This window comes from Spermophilus citellus, assembly GCF_964194105.1.
Source record: "Spermophilus citellus genome assembly, chromosome: 3".
Lineage (NCBI taxonomy): Eukaryota > Metazoa > Chordata > Mammalia > Rodentia > Sciuridae > Spermophilus > Spermophilus citellus.
The window spans coordinates 23,759,621-23,775,049 of record NC_138184.1 but is presented as its reverse complement, the minus strand read 5'-3'; the positions used below and the strand labels follow the sequence as shown (position 1 = coordinate 23,775,049).

The 15,429-nt window shown below is 41.7% G+C and overlaps 1 protein-coding gene across 1 annotated transcript; it reads left to right on the top strand.

The window, feature by feature from the left end:
- Window positions 1–12,331: 12,331 nt before the first annotated feature.
- RPL14 (ribosomal protein L14) lies at window positions 12,332–15,014 on the top strand. The gene is made up of 5 exons (XM_081285648.1): window positions 12,332–12,483; window positions 12,897–12,991; window positions 14,158–14,257; window positions 14,343–14,396; window positions 14,666–15,014. Exons 2-5 carry the CDS (start codon window positions 12,939–12,941, stop codon window positions 14,966–14,968), a joined length of 510 nt encoding a protein of 169 aa, XP_081141774.1. The 5' UTR covers window positions 12,332–12,483; window positions 12,897–12,938; the 3' UTR covers window positions 14,969–15,014.
- The last annotated feature ends 415 nt before the right edge of the window (window positions 15,015–15,429 follow it).

The window sequence follows — 15,429 nt, the reverse complement described above, 5'->3', positions numbered from 1 at the left end:
AGTCCAAGAAGCAGCAGGAACCCAAATGTACAATCTGGAAAGAGCAACATAAGAGTAAGCCCCTTGGGAGTTAACCTTCACCTTTCATGCTAACCCCAGAAGTCATCATGCATGGAAGCCTGTGGACAAAGCCTAGGGATGGCAGAGTTGGTGAGGAGGTCCTTCAGATTTGAGGCCCAGTGGAAAACTAGGGAAATCCTCACAGCTCTGAAGCCTTTAGTGATCTGTTCAAGTTTCATGAGAGTTTTAATGGCCTAAGAACACTTTACTTATTCTTCCCACCCTTGGACAGTTCAGGAAATCCTCCCAAACATAAGGTATTATTTTCCATCCTTTTCTTTCTACATATTTGTCCTGGAAAAATAGATAAGCACACTATAATTATTTGTCCTGGAATCATGGGAAATTAGGTTACCTAGATAATGGCAAACAGAAAAATCAAAGAAGAGTTCAGTTGGGAAGAGTTTATACCAGTCTTTTAACCTTCTTAATAGGCTTCTAGCAAGACTCTGGGAGCCCAAGAGTCTTGCCCTGGGATCCAAATCAACCCTCCAACCTTCCCTGTAAAACCCCCTTGCATCTCAACATTTCTAAGGTGAACTCACTCTACAAGAGAATAATGAATACAATCTGTTCAACACAGTCATTATAAAGGGACCTCCTGCCCCACTCTTTCTCAACTCCACCAGGCCACCTAGGAAAAATGCTCAGGTTCACACAAGCACTGAGGCAAGAGCAAATGAGGTCCAACTTTTGTGAGGGAAAGGCCACCAAGCTATACAGCCCAGCCCTTGTCAAGTTTTGTCAGTCAGCTTTTTATCACTGTGACCAAAATACCTGATAAGAGCAACTTAGGGGAGGAAAAGTTTATTTGGGGCTTACAGTTTCAGAAGTTCAGTGCATGGTCAGCAGACTCCATTCCTCTGGGCCAGAGGTGAGGCAGAATGGCATGACGGAAGCACATGGTGGAGGAAAGCTGTCAGTTCATGGCATCCAGGAAAGAGGATAGGAGGGGAGAGAAAGGAAGGAGCCAGGGACAGATGTAGTTCCCAAGGCCATGCCTCCAGTAACCTACTTCCTCCAGCCACAACTTACCTTCCTACAGTTAGCACCCATTCAAATTATGACTCCATCAAATGGATTAACCCACTAATGAGGTAACGCCCTCACCTCACCACCCAATTGCTTTACCTCTGAACATTCCCTACATTGTCTCATACATGAGCTACATTGTCTCATACATGGGGGGACATTCCAGATCCAAACCATAACACACATGAGTTCAACCTAGGCTGCAGCTCTGAGCTGTCAGAAGGCATGTTCTACCAAGAGAAGAGCAGTCCCAGGCTAGAGTTCTTTGAGGGCAGGGGCTATCTTATATTAACTATATGGCCTTCTTAACACAGGCTTTTGCACGCACAAAAAAGGGTCCAACAAATTAGAGTTTTGATCATTACATATGCATAAATTAGCTAAACAAATGAATCAGTAAAAAATGGTCTGCTTACAAATATCTCAGCACCAGGGTAGTAGTAAACTATAAATTATTTATACATCAAAAAGTATTTATAAAGTATTTTTCACATCACCCATCTTAGTTTACAACAATGTTGAGGAAAATACAGAGAACTTTTAAACCCCATTTCACAAGGAAAAGAGATTAAAGAAGAGAAGTAGTTGGCCCAACATCATACAGCCAGAGAGGGACAGAGCAAAGATCTGAGCCCAAGGATGACTCAACAGACAGTATTTCTTCTAGCAAAACTCTCTGTCTCCCTGCCAGAGAGCCAGAGCAATGACTGAATTTGTTGGCTCATTCTCCTCCATGGATATATCTTTCTTTTTTTTCTCTGTGTCTTCCCTTCTCTCTAAAGATCCTCTTTTTCCCCATTCTGCCCTGTCTCAGGTTTCATGAAAGGATTCTTAACTGTATTAATGGTTCTATATGATATATTTTTTCCTTTTTACAAAGAACACTTGGGTTTCTACCTAAGGTTTCTTTGCAAAGTTTTATATTCTAATAATAGAATGTAAAGAAAACTTAAAAGGCCACTTGTATCTAAGAGCTCCACATATATCTTCTTTCTGTACTAAACCATAGTGATTGGATTTTAAATGCATTAAGCTGATCACTGCCTGCCTCTTATTCTACTATCTTCCAACCTTACTGCATTAAAGGTTCACAGGATCCACTTCCCCTAAAAGAATATAGGTATTACAAGTTCCATTTATACTAGCTAATTTTTTAGAACAATTAATATAAAACAGCAAAATTCAAAAACACGATTAGCAGATACATTGGCTCCAGGACAAGAACCCAGTACCAGTATATAAGATTAGAAATTCAAAGTATCCCAGCTAGTGTCACTGGTTCAAAGTCTTCTAAGACTTCTAAGACTTTGATGACCTGAGGAATACAGGTCAGGGTTAGACTCTTCATGTCCTTGCTCTCATCAGAGTGCCTCTGTCAGATTATGGTTCTCTCTACCACCCCCCTCTGCTAGGTGGAACATAGACACAGTGGCCATGGATGGGAAAGCCTAAATTCATGCTGACATAGAAGATGAGGTTAAAATGTTGCAGGGCAGTAAGGATATCTGCCTGCTGTGATGTGGGACACCCATCCACTCATCCATTCACTTTTGCAGATCTGCTCTACACCTGTCCAAGTAGAAAACATCTCCTCTGAATGCCTCATACATGCCTCTCAGGTTCATCACTCTTCAACCAATGCACATTGTTTGGGATAAAGTACTGAGCGATGAATTACAGCATTTGAACAGCTGCTCCTGTGGTTTGGAAATGACATGGTTCAGAAAGACAATGAAAAAGGGCTTTTTTGTGGTTCACTATGAAAACACTGTGAACTTCTTGGTCAAGCAACACAAGGAATCAGGAAAAATTCCTCTATTCCCATGCTTTACCTCATTGTATAAGGACACAAAGTCTGGGTCACAAATATCCTTGTCTAGATGACAAATCTGATTTCATTAGACAAGTGAATGAGGTCAGTATCAGACTTCTATCTGTCCTGATGCAAGGACTTGATACATGGAAAGATGTATATACACTGGTGAAGGTTTCCTGCACCCGCTGTCTGACAGGGTCACAAGGTGGGGGATGCTGTGGCAGGGCTGCACCATCTGGAAACCGGAACCATGGGTATTTTGTTTATGATACTCATGATATGGATAATAGAGCAAACGTCAATCAATAATAAAAGTACATATTGCCTGAGATTGCAGGAAAATTCCCAGAATGAGACTAAGGATACAATTAAGATATGTCCCAAGGTGTGTTTCAATATCTCTCAGGATACAAACAATAATGTTATTCTTCAAGCCTAAGCAACAAGAAATGTTTATCTGGGGCTGGCGATGTGGCTCAAGCGGTAGCGCGCTCGCCTAGCGTGCGTGCAGCCTGGGTTCGATCCTCAGCACCACATACAAACGAAGATGTTGTGTCCGCCGAGAACTAAGAATAAATAAATGTTAAAATTCTCTCTCTCTCTGTCCCCCTCTCTCTCACTCTCTCTTTAAAAAAAAAAAAAGAAATGTTTATCTGATGGTTAACAATTTATACTAAGCCCAACACACACACCAGTTCTAAAGCCACAACCTGTACAGTAGCCTAATTACAGAAAAACAATTGCTGTGCCAAACAGTACAAGGACCACCATATGTAGTTTACTTAAGTAAAGGAAGATTACGGTATCCCCCTCGAGGACAAGAGGCTAATAAAAATACATTCCCTCCTTTGCCTTACACAGGAATTCATGATGAAAATGGGGAACACATAGTTAATATGAATGGCAAATGGGTTGAGGTGCAGAGCCTGCCCTTCAGCTAAAGAATACAAAGACGTAAGACTAGGTGTACTTTGACCAAGGATCAAAGAAACTCTTTAAGAAACCAGTTAAATAGGTCATATGAAAAAAGGAAATTACTTTGGAAATTAAAAAATAAAATAATGTAAAGTAAATATAGATATATTTTAAAGGCACGTCAGAGTAGTAGGCTTTTAAGTAATAGACTTTCACTATTTTAAGTGTGTTTTATTGGAATTGTAGTTTAGAAGTAAGAAAGTTTACCAATAATCATAGGTATGCTTTAAAGTTAAAGGTTAATGAAATCATTAAAGATATGCTTTAAAGTTCAAAGTTAATAATAGGTCAGGAGACATGTAGTTGAGTTGCATAGTCTAGCACCTAGTGATTGAGGTAAAAACATAAAAGCAAAGATTACAGGAAAATATTTTAAACAATGCACTCAATATCTTAGAAAAAAATGTAACTCTTGAAAATTATGTAACTCAAAGAAATTTTGGGCTTTGAAGCTATTCATTAACTACCTGAAAAAACACCTGTAAAAAAAGGTATAAAAATAAAGGCCCCCTCTAGGGGCAGCAGATCTTTCTGGAGGCTGCTTGTAACTTGCAACCTGTCATCCCATCTCTTATTCTTTCAACAACACCAGTCCTCCTTCAAAACCCCTGGATCTCCGCTGGGGCTGGACCCGGGCAACACACCATCATCACTATCAATTCAGACTTAGTGGAATATAAAAGCCTTTTCAGAACTTCTGTGTGTGCCTGTTTCTTCAAAATACTGAAGATGACTGCAGTCTTGGACAAGTTCAGATACTGAGAGATTGCTCCACCTGGCATTTTTCACTGATGCTTCTCTCTTCCTCCTCCTCTCAGGATCACCCTACTTATTTAGAAACTCCAGCTGAATGGTGAAAAGTTCTGAGGATCTCCTTAGTAGTGACATGACTTTGTCCACAGAGTTTGGAAGTTTAGTAACTGGTTCCACTGTACAGGAATAAATGTGAGTCCATTTCCTACATCTTAGAGGCCAAATGAAAGGGCTTAAGAAAGATATCACAAATCCTTGTCAGCTGACACTTCCTGTAATTATCCTCTATTAAATCTTTGATAATCCCCATACTGCTATTCTCTGCAGGAAGAATTCTGTTTGGATATTCTTAGTCATGTCAAGGGTCTCTACAAAATCAACCAGGTCTTTACAAAGCTCCATCTTACCTTCTTCACTCTGGTGAACATAACGTACACAGTTGGGGGGTGGGGGGGAATAGATAGATATTGATTTTCTTTGGAGAAGATTCTAGTGCTTTCGTCTGTGATATAAAGAATTGGCTGCCTCTGCCTGCTCCTAGAACTTGTTCTGATATTGGAAGCCTATTAGCTTGATAAATTCATTCTGCATTTGTTCATCTACTTAGAGTACTGAAATATTCTTTTCCAACACTGGGCTCAGTTCTGGGAGAATTTATATATTGTGTCTTTCACAGAGAATAAGAATTTTAATCATCTTTTTTAGGGCATGAAACTTCTTTGTATCAACAGCTTCTTATGTTCAAAAGCAACAAAAGTCTCTATCTTTGCTGCAGCCTTCCTGTGTTCCTAAGATCTGTTAGTTTTCTGTTACTGTATAGAATACTTAAGGTAATCAACATAAAAAGAGGAAACATTTATTTTTTGCTCATAGTTTCAGAGGTTTCAATCTGTGGTTGTTAGCCCCTGCTGCTTTGGGGCCTGTGGTGAGGAAGTACCTCAAGGTGGGAGTGCACTGATAGAGCAAACTACTCACCTTACGGTGGCCAGGAAGCAAAAAAAAGAAAGCAACTTCAATCTAATGTATGAAATATGATATGTCAAGAGCTTTGTAATGTTGTGAACAACCAATTAAAAAAAAAGAAAAAAAAAGAAAGCAAGTGAGTGTGGAGCTAAAACCCCTTTGAAAGGCACACCTCCAATGACCTAAACCGGTCCATTAGGTCTGAGTTCTTAGAGGTTCCACCACCACCTAATAACACCAGGCTAGGGACCAAGCTTTTAACACATAGATCTTTGGAGGATATTTAAAACACAAACAATAACAATCTGCTATGATTCCCAAATATTTTCTTGACACTGGACCAATCTTTCAAAGACACAGATACCTAAATTACCTCCTTAGTTGTTAAATCTCACACACACACACACACACACACACACACACACACACACCCCACCCAGGCATCTGGAATATTAAGACAAACTTGTATTACTGAGTGAAGGAGCTGGGTGCTGCATCCCAAGAGTCCTGATCCATTCTAGATTCCATCAGGTTCTTTGGGAACTGGAATTTGGAAGGAAATAATCACCAGTTTGCTAGAATGACCTTCACTTGCAACTCACTAAGTTTTCTGGGATTTGGTAAGCCAATGTCCTTCTAATTATGGAGTGTGTCACACCTGTGGTTTCTAAGCTTACTTCCTGCTTGGCAACAGAAAAGATTCAGAGTTTCCCTATTGATATAACCCTCAGAATGCCTTCTTGCTTATAGAAGCAGCATTTCTGTAGAGTAAGTAAAAATTATCCCAGTTTGAAAAAGTAAAATCTACATGGCTATTCACAGGCAGGAAAAAGAAATACAAACAAAGACAGCTGCAAAGTTAACAAGAAATAATATTTCTGCCAAGGACATGCTACACATTTAAGGTGTCATAGTAACCCACTTCTTTGAATATGGCTTTCTTACTTACAGAGAAAATGTTTTTTAAAATAAAAGACTTTCAGAAACTTGCTGTTTGAAACTTTGTCAGTAAGAATAAAGCATTCCACTCTTGCTCAAAGGAACTAAGTGACTTTAACACAGAAAAGCAACTTCAATTTACAAGTCAGGTGCCAAGCCTGGGAAAAGAGTTTTCTGAACATTTTCAGAAACAGTCTAAGACTGAATGTTGACCCCTTTCACAATCTCACTTTTCCTTGAGATTATCAAAACATTGTTTCATTTAAACTCCAGTTAAACTTCACACTTCCCCATAGTCCTCTAATTCTATATATTTTCCTTCCTTTTATTAAATGTTCCACACTGTCTCTGCTGCAACTTTATTCACTATAGTGAATCAATAGACCTGATTTTTGTTCACTACAGGTTTGTTCCTAGTAGTGTTGGGTTGATTGGGTTTGGACACTGTCTTCCCCAACTTCGGGGTTCCTGGACTACAAATTTTTGAAAACAGATATAACACAAAACTATTTCACTGCTAAATACGAATGCACCTATCATGTCAGATAGTCATGCACATGGCTACCATGTCTATTTGCTCACATTAGGGTTGGCTTACACTTCAGAAAGGTTTTAAGAAGAAAAAAAGTCATCCTGGGGCTGGGCAGGGTGGAGCATGCCTGTAATCCCAGTGATTTGGGAAGCTGAGGGAGGAGGATTGCAAGTTGGAGGCTAACCTCAGCAATTTAGCAAAGCCCTAAGCAACTTAGTGAGACCCGTATCAAAACAAAAATAAACAAACAAATAAATAAAAGGGGCTTGGGTTATGATTCAGTGGGTTCAATCCCTGATACCAAAAAATAAAAACACACAAAAAAAGGAAGCCTGGATAAGGTATGGGAGAAAAAGGGGAAAGGAGAGAAGATGGTTAACAGGATACTGGGATGAGGCTGAATAGGAGGAATAACTTCTCATGTTTTATAATAGTACAGTTGGATAAGTGGTGTATTTTAAAATAGTACAGTTTAAAATAGTACAGTTGGATAAGTGGTGTATTTTAAAATCACTAGTAGAGAAGAATGTTCCCAACACAAAGAAATGATAAATGTTTGAGGGAGCAGATATATCAATTATCCTGAATGATTGATTGATTGATTGCGGTACTGGAGATTGAATCCTGTACATGCTAGGCAAGTACTCCACTGGTGAGCTATAACCCCAGCCCTTTATTTCAATTTTATTTTGAGAAAAGGTCTAGCTAAATTGACCAGGCTGGCCTGGAATTTGCAATTCTCCTACCTCAGTCTCCAGAATAACTGAAGCATTCCACAACACACAAAGCTCCCTTATCTGACCTTTACACACCATATACATGTATTAAAATGCCACATTGTGGCATAAATATTTAGTTAATGTTTTAACTAATATATATATACAGAGAGAGAGAGAGAGAGAGAGAGAGAGAGAGAGAGAGAGAGACAGCGCGAGCGCGCCAGGTATGGTGGCGCACGCCTGTACTCCGAGCAGCTTGGGAGGCTGAAGCAGGAGGCTCGCGAGTTCAAAGCCAGCCTCAGCAATTTAGCGAGACCCTAAGCAAATCAGTGACACCCTGTCTCTAAATGAAATACAAAACAAGGTCTGGAAATGTGGTTCAGTGGTTAAGCGCCCCTGGATTCACTCCCAAGTACCAAAAAACAAACAAACAAACAAACAAAAAACCCCATAAAACTGTGTGTGTGTGTGTGTGTGTGTGTGTAGGGGCTGAGCAGTCTGGGCAACTTTGAGACCTTTTCTCAGAAATAAAATCTGAAAAAGGCTGGGGTGTAGCTCAGTGGTAGTAGTACTTGCCTAGCTTGCCTAAGACCCTGGGTTCAATTCCTCAGCACCGCAAACAAAATTAATAAAAAAGTTAAATCTGGGTAGCTTTTGGTTCACTTCCCTTGAAGAGATTAGATTTCTTTCTCTTTGGGGCTTCAGAAAAACAGGTCTTCATCTCCAGTGACTTGAGAAAAACATGAAACACATCTACTAAGCTGAAGCTGAGAGAAATACCAGGGTCCATCTGGTTACAGGTAGGCAACCCTGGCTACGTAGAGCAAAGAACCTGCGACAAAGCGGGGAATTGGGCGTCTGCTACCCTCCCTGCGCGATACCCACCCCTGGAGGCCCCACTGCAGGAACCCGAAGAACGGTGGCCACCCTGCCCCGCGCATCCACGGCTCTTGCAACAAACAAGAACAAGGGAGCAGCACAGGGGCCGGGGAGAGGGCTTCCAGGACATTTCCTGTATTAAAAAAAAAAAAAAAAAATCGGATGAAAAGTCCTAAATCTACCTAAACTGAAAGTGCCTGAAGGCAGCCGCATAGATTCTAAGTGTGCACCACGCCTCGCCTCTAGGTGATTGGTCTTTCGGCAGGGGCGTGGCCCCACACGTACAGGCTGATTGAAGTAGAGAGCTAGTACAGGTTCCATCTTGGCTCCTGGCGTCGCCCTCGAATTGCCCTTCCTCTTTGCTGATTGGAAGAACCAGTTGAATGTGTTGGAAAGGGCGTGGCCCTGCGGGTAGTTAGCGGTCGGTCCAAAGAGCTAAGAGCGAGCCCAGGGCGCCATCTTGGTTCCTGGCGTCACCCTCAGATTGCCCTTCCTGCCAGTGATTGGACGAGAGGGGCGGGTCTTCCAGGAGGCACTTAGCCCGCCAACCAGAATTCTGTGTGTACTGGGTCAGGTCATCTGGTTTCTGACATCTGTAGCGGCTAAGTTATCTCATTCATTCCTGCACGCCGGCCGTCTCCTGGTGGATAGACAGGGCTTGCTTGAATAAAATTACCGTGCCATTAAAATAGAGCTTTTAGCCCAGCGCGATGCACACTTTAATACCAGTACCAGTGGCTCGGGAGGATCCCAAGTTCGAGACCAACCTGGGCAACATAGACCCTGTCTTAAAAAATAAAACGGACTGGGGACGCAGCTCAGTAGCAGAGTTTGTCCAACATGTTCCAAGCCCTAAATTCAATCCCAGACACACACGCACATATATGCACACACAGCTTGGAAGAAATCCAAAGCAACCTAATGCTGTTTAGAAAGGGGTCTTGAGGTGGTTCTTCAGAGATGTGCTGCAGTTTTGTTTGTTTGTTTTTGGTACCAGGGATTGAACCCAGGGACGTTTAACCACTGAGCCACATTCAAAGTCCTTGTTTTATATTTTATTTAAAGACAGGGTCTTGCTAAGTCACTTAGGGCCTTTCTAAATTGCCAAGGCTGGCTTTGAACTCATGATCCTCCTGCCTCAGCCTCCCAAATTCCTGGGATTACAGGAGTACAGTTTTGTTTTGATTAAAACGCCAGAGGGCGTTTAAGACCTGAGCCACATCCCCAACCCTTTTTATTTTTTATTTGGAGAGAGGGTCTCACCAAGTTTCTTAGGGCTTCCTTAAGTGAATGAGGCTAGGCTGGAAGAACTTGTAATTTTCCTGCCTCAGCCTCCTGAGTCTGGGATTTCAGGAGTGCTAGCACTCCGGGCTGCATTGCGATTCTTAAGGGAAATAGAGAGGGGAACACAGTCTAGGAAAGGAGGAACTCAAGTGTATGAAAGGCCAGGGGGTGGGGGTGGGGGGTGTAGGTATAGTGAGATAGGAGTGGAAGAAGCAGAATGACCAGATCTGTAGAGAAAAAATAGGAGGGTGTTTTGGGGTGAGATTGTGGAATGCGTGTTTGTTTGAAGAATGAAATCCATAGACACAAGGGTGAGAGCAAATAGAGTAATAGAAGAAATAGAGTAATAGAAGAAAACAGAACTCCCCAAGGGGGAGGGATCCCAAGAGAGGGTTGCCAAGGGATGTGTGTTCTCTAGGGGTTTATATCAACCATGGGGTTGAGAAAGTTAGCACCCAACCCTGGGTAAGGCAGTGTGCACAAACTCTTTGTAAACCTTTTGGTCCAGTCAGATTACCCTGCCTTTTTTGGAGGGGGTCTGACCACCAGACAACAGATGTTTCACTATCAGTTGTATGCTTACCTAGGAATCAGCCTGACCTTGGTGAGGCCTGGCTTTTATTGTCTGTAGTCTTTTAGTCCTACTATACAGAAACCTGACCTTGAAGGGGCCCAAGTTGCCTTTCTTGTGCCTCATTATCTTGAAAGACTAAGAAAGGCTCAGCAACTGTTATAAATTTTATTAATTTGGTACTGGCAATTTGAACCCAGAGGTGCTTTAACACTGAGCTACATCCTCAATTTGAGACAGGGTCTCCCTAAGTTGATCAGGCTGGCCTTAAACTTGCAGACCTCCTGATTTGGGTGCCACAGTCATGGGTGGTTATAGATGTTATTTGTTTACTTGGGACACCAGAGATTGAAGCCATCGAAGCTTAACCCCTGAGCCACATCCTCAGCCCTTCTTATTTTTTGAGACAGGATCTCACTAAACTGCTTCTCACCTAACTTGCTGAGTCCGGCTTTGAATTGCGATCCTCCTGACCCAGCCTCCAGAACCTCTGGGATTACAGGCATGCACCAGGCACCCGCCCCGTTACTGATGAGAGATCTGCCAACTAAAGACAACTTGTAATCCCTCAATTAGATAGGGACCAGGTTTTTTTTCTTTCTTTCCCCATTTGCTCCAAAGGAGCAAGTGGGACTACTGAAAATATGTGAATAAGGATTGTGTACTAAATTAATTAGTTTCCCGATTTTGAAAATTGTACTTACAATGTAAGAGAATGTCTCTGTTGTTAGGAAATGGATTTAAGAGTGTAGCGAGAAAGGAATATCATGTCTGCAATTCCCTCTCAAAACGGTCCAGAATAAAATGGTAGAATGGGAAAGCAAACCTAAAATAGTAACATTTGGGGAATCTAGAAATGTAGAAAGGTTTATGGCGATTACTTCTAGTTTGGTAGCATTTCTACTAAACTATTTTAAAATAAAAAGTTAACAAAACTACCGTGATCACTTACGGAGAGAATATGAGAAAAGCCCTAGTACTAAACTATGAGTAACATCAAAGTTTAGACAAAAATCCGAAAGCAGTGAACACTTCGAAGATGTTTTTAAAAATGGGACGCGAACAGTTTTGATGGAAAACATAGCCTTATATTCTTCTTTACCCTGAAGGTCTAGGAAAGGATAACTTTCCTGCAATTCGCCCACTCAAACCACCCAATTCAACTTCATCACACAAGCCCGCGAAAAATCAGCAGGCAATTAGCCGGAGAAGCCTTGTTTTCCAGCGAGCATGCGCACGCACGCAGGTCCCCAATCAGTCGTGCTCACGTCGGCGTCTCTTTACGTCAGGGGCGGGCTCTCTTCTACACATGCGCAAGATCTTACGGGCCTTCTTTCTCGCCCTACGCTGCCAACATGGTGAGTCTCAGTGCTGGTGGCTCCGTGAATGGGGCCATGCCTCTTGACTTTTTCCTCGGAGGGAATTTTGAGCCCTGGAATGGAACCCAGAGGGTCCTGGGAAACGCTTATTGAGGTCCCTGGGCGGTCTCTGCGCGGAATTCGGCCAGTTCTGGGCGCGCGGCCGGCGATCGCGCTGAGGGCCCGGCACCCCGGCGCGCCATGGGCCACGCGCGCGTGCCTCCACCCAAAGCAGCATGGCTGAGACCGTCGTAGCTTCCCCAGCCTCTGGGGCCGAGTTGGACTGGGTGCTTTCGTTCTGGGGCGTGCAGGGCCTTTGGGCCTGGAAGCAGACTTTCCCCCAGCGCCACCCCTGCGGATTTCGTTCATCCAGGTCCTCTCCAGGCACTTGGGCGTGTTCCACTTAGTCGTTCTCTGAATTACCCATGTTGCCTATAGGCTGGGGGACGTTATAGCAAACCTTAAAATATTCACTGTGTTTTCTCTCCCCGCGCTTTCAGGTTTTCAGGCGTTTTGTGGAGGTTGGCCGGGTGGCCTACGTCTCCTTTGGGCCTCATGCTGGAAAGCTGGTTGCAATTGTAGATGTTATTGATCAGAACAGGGTATGTATAAGAAAAAGTATCCTAATTTTGATTTAACGTGGCAGTGAATGGTACCCACTATAGATGATACTGTAATTAAGTGACCTGTTGGGAGCTCTTTGGGTGGCAGTGTTATTTTACCATTCAGTGTGGGTAGGGGTTTCAAGCGCAGACTTGAGTTAACTGTTACTTCTGGGTTAGAGTATTTCCTCAGCCATTTAAACGTGCTTTTGGCCAATTCTAGAACAAAACACTGGCTGTGTTTAAGTTATGTGTAAAACGAGTTCAGAACATACTCAGGCACACAGAAAGCACATTGCACTGTTGTCAGTATTTTAATAATATGTGGGTTGGATGGTTCTGAAAAGACAAGTATTTATTCATTTAAATTGCCGTCGTGTTTTACACTGAAATCCCTGATCTTTGTATTTTAGGCTTTGGTTGATGGACCTTGCACTCAGGTAAGGAGACAGGCCATGCCTTTCAAATGTATGCAGCTCACTGATTTCATCCTCAAGTTTCCTCACAGGTAACTATCCACCAATCATCACAATCCCCTTTCCTTAGCTTTGTTTATACTAGTAAAAGTTTGTTTAATTTTGAAAACCTTGCCACTTTTGTTGTCTTTCTCTTGAGAATACAATAAATAATACAGAAGATTTATAACTGTTCCAGAAGGATTTATATTATGAAGTAAATAGGCATTATTTACTTTTAAAATGACCTTCTCTTTTCTTCTGGTGTCACAATCACTTTTAGCCTTAAAACAACAGTGTGTCACTCTTGTATCTTTCAATACTGTTATCATTAGTTGAATTTTTAATGTGTTGTTTACTAAGTATTTAGCTTTGGGGGTTTAAGTTGTTAATTTTGGATACCTGTATAGTGTTCCAGAAAATATTTATATTCTATATTTGCGTCATCTCCTAACATCTGCCACCACTACCTGAAAACAAAAACCCTAATAGGACAGAAATAAACTTAGAATTCATACAGCCTAAAATGAGTATGACCATTCTGTTGCTACTGTGATTACACCTTATTACATTATTTGAAGAACAGTTAGGGGTGAATCTTGAAAATGCTCATGGAGGATCACAACAGTAGAGGAGTTTCTGGTGACTTGGGTTTTCTTTGGGTAACCTTGTAATTCTTTGATCTCTGAGTGATACATACTGGGTTTATTTTTGGCCACGAGTTGTTGTATGAAGTAAAAACAGGAAATTGATTTCTGCATGTCCACTACTTTAAGTGACATGTCATCAGTGGTGATTTTTAAGTCTAGTAAAATGGATTAGCTTACAGTTTTGATAAAATTATACTTCAATTTATGTCTTGGCTGTGTGAACACCATTCAGTAGGTAAAACACATTGTTGTGCCGGATGGTATGTATGCCAAGTAAGACTATAGTGAAAAGTGTAATGGAATCCTTCCTAAAGGAAAAAGTTTTGTGACCTAAAAACTTTGTTACTTGCTGGGTACACTGGCACATACCTTTAATTCCAGCTGCAAGGGAGGCTGAGGCACGAGTACTACAAATTCAAAGCCAGTCAGGGCAGCTTAATGAAACAGTGTCTCAAAACAAAGAGGGCCTTAGGATGTGACTCAGTGCTTGCGTCTGTGCAAGGTCCTGTGTTCGATCTACAGTGCCAGGGAAGGCCAATTGCTTAATCAGTCGTTTTGCCTCTCTTTAGTGCCCGTCAGAAGTATGTTCGGCAAGCCTGGCAGAAGGCAGATATCAATACAAAATGGGCAGCCACAAGATGGGCCAAGAAGATTGAAGCCAGAGAAAGGGTAATGACTTTGGGTCATTTGAATTCTGACTTTGTCTCTTTTGAAGGATTTGAAGTAAGATAATTTTTCATTTGTTTTTAAATAGAAAGCCAAGATGACTGATTTTGATCGTTATAAAGTAATGAAGGCAAAGAAAATGGTAAGTTTTTAAATCTATGTCCTGTAAGTTTGCTTCTGGATAAGAAAACAGTAACCAGTTTCCATTTCAGGCTGCTGCCTCTTTGGAGCTTACTGTGAAAAGAGGTTGTCCTTATTTGCTTTATTTCATGGTATCCTTAAGAAATTATTCTCTTTATTTGGATTTAGTTGTGGAGAATGGGCCACTTATTGCCCTTTCTAAAAACTAGCATATGTCAGTTTTATGTATGCATATGTAATAAATATTTTTCTTATGTTGATACTTTTCAGAGGAACAGAATAATCAAGAATGAAGTTAAGAAGCTTCAGAGGGCGGCTATTCTGAAAGCTTCTCCCAAAAAGGCACCTGTTGCTAAGGCTGCAATTGCAGCTGCAGCAGCTGCTGCTGCTGCTGCTAAAGCTAAAATTCCAGCAAAAAAGGTAACTCCAGCAGGCAAGAAGGCTCCAGCTCAAAAGGCTCCTGCCCAGAAAGCCTCAGGCCAGAAGGCAGCACCGCCTCCCAAAGCTCAGAAGAGTCAGAAAGCTCCAGCCCAGAAAGCACCTGCTCCGAAGACATCTGGCAAGAAAGCATAAGAGGCTATTAAAAAAGGAATAAAGATTCTTTTGACATGTTGGCAAATCTGTTAAAAGTCCTTGGATTTTAAACTTGTTGCTGAGGCAGGGTTAGGAGGTAGATTGATAAACATCAGGCTCAGTTCCTTAAACTGCCCAGGTTTGGTTATACACAACCATAACTAACTGATCTCATTACAAATCATGATAATTAGAAAGTGACTTTATTTCCTTATGCAAAAAAAATTTCCCACACGGGTAGAGTTCCAGCCTCCTGATGTACAAGAGACTAAAGTTTTCTTTAAAAAATAGTATATGAGAAGAAAATAGACAAATATGCAAATAATATACCCTCTCCCCCAAATTTTGATAATTTTTCTAGCTCTGTCCCCTTTTTTGGAGATAGGGTCTATTTTGCCCTGGCTACTCTTGGCCTCCTGGGCTCAGGTAATCCCCCCGGATTCTTAAAGCTGTGTATCTTG

Bases quoted from the DNA above. Each gene is read 5' to 3' on its own strand.
- RPL14 (XM_081285648.1), top strand. From the start codon at position 12,939: ATGCCTTTCAAATGTATGCAGCTCACTGATTTCATCCTCAAGTTTCCT. The intron at 14,258-14,342 runs GTAATGACTTTG...GTTTTTAAATAG, and splicing joins AGATTGAAGCCAGAGAAAGG to AAAGCCAAGATGACTGATTT. The intron at 14,397-14,665 runs GTAAGTTTTTAA...GATACTTTTCAG, and splicing joins TAATGAAGGCAAAGAAAATG to AGGAACAGAATAATCAAGAA.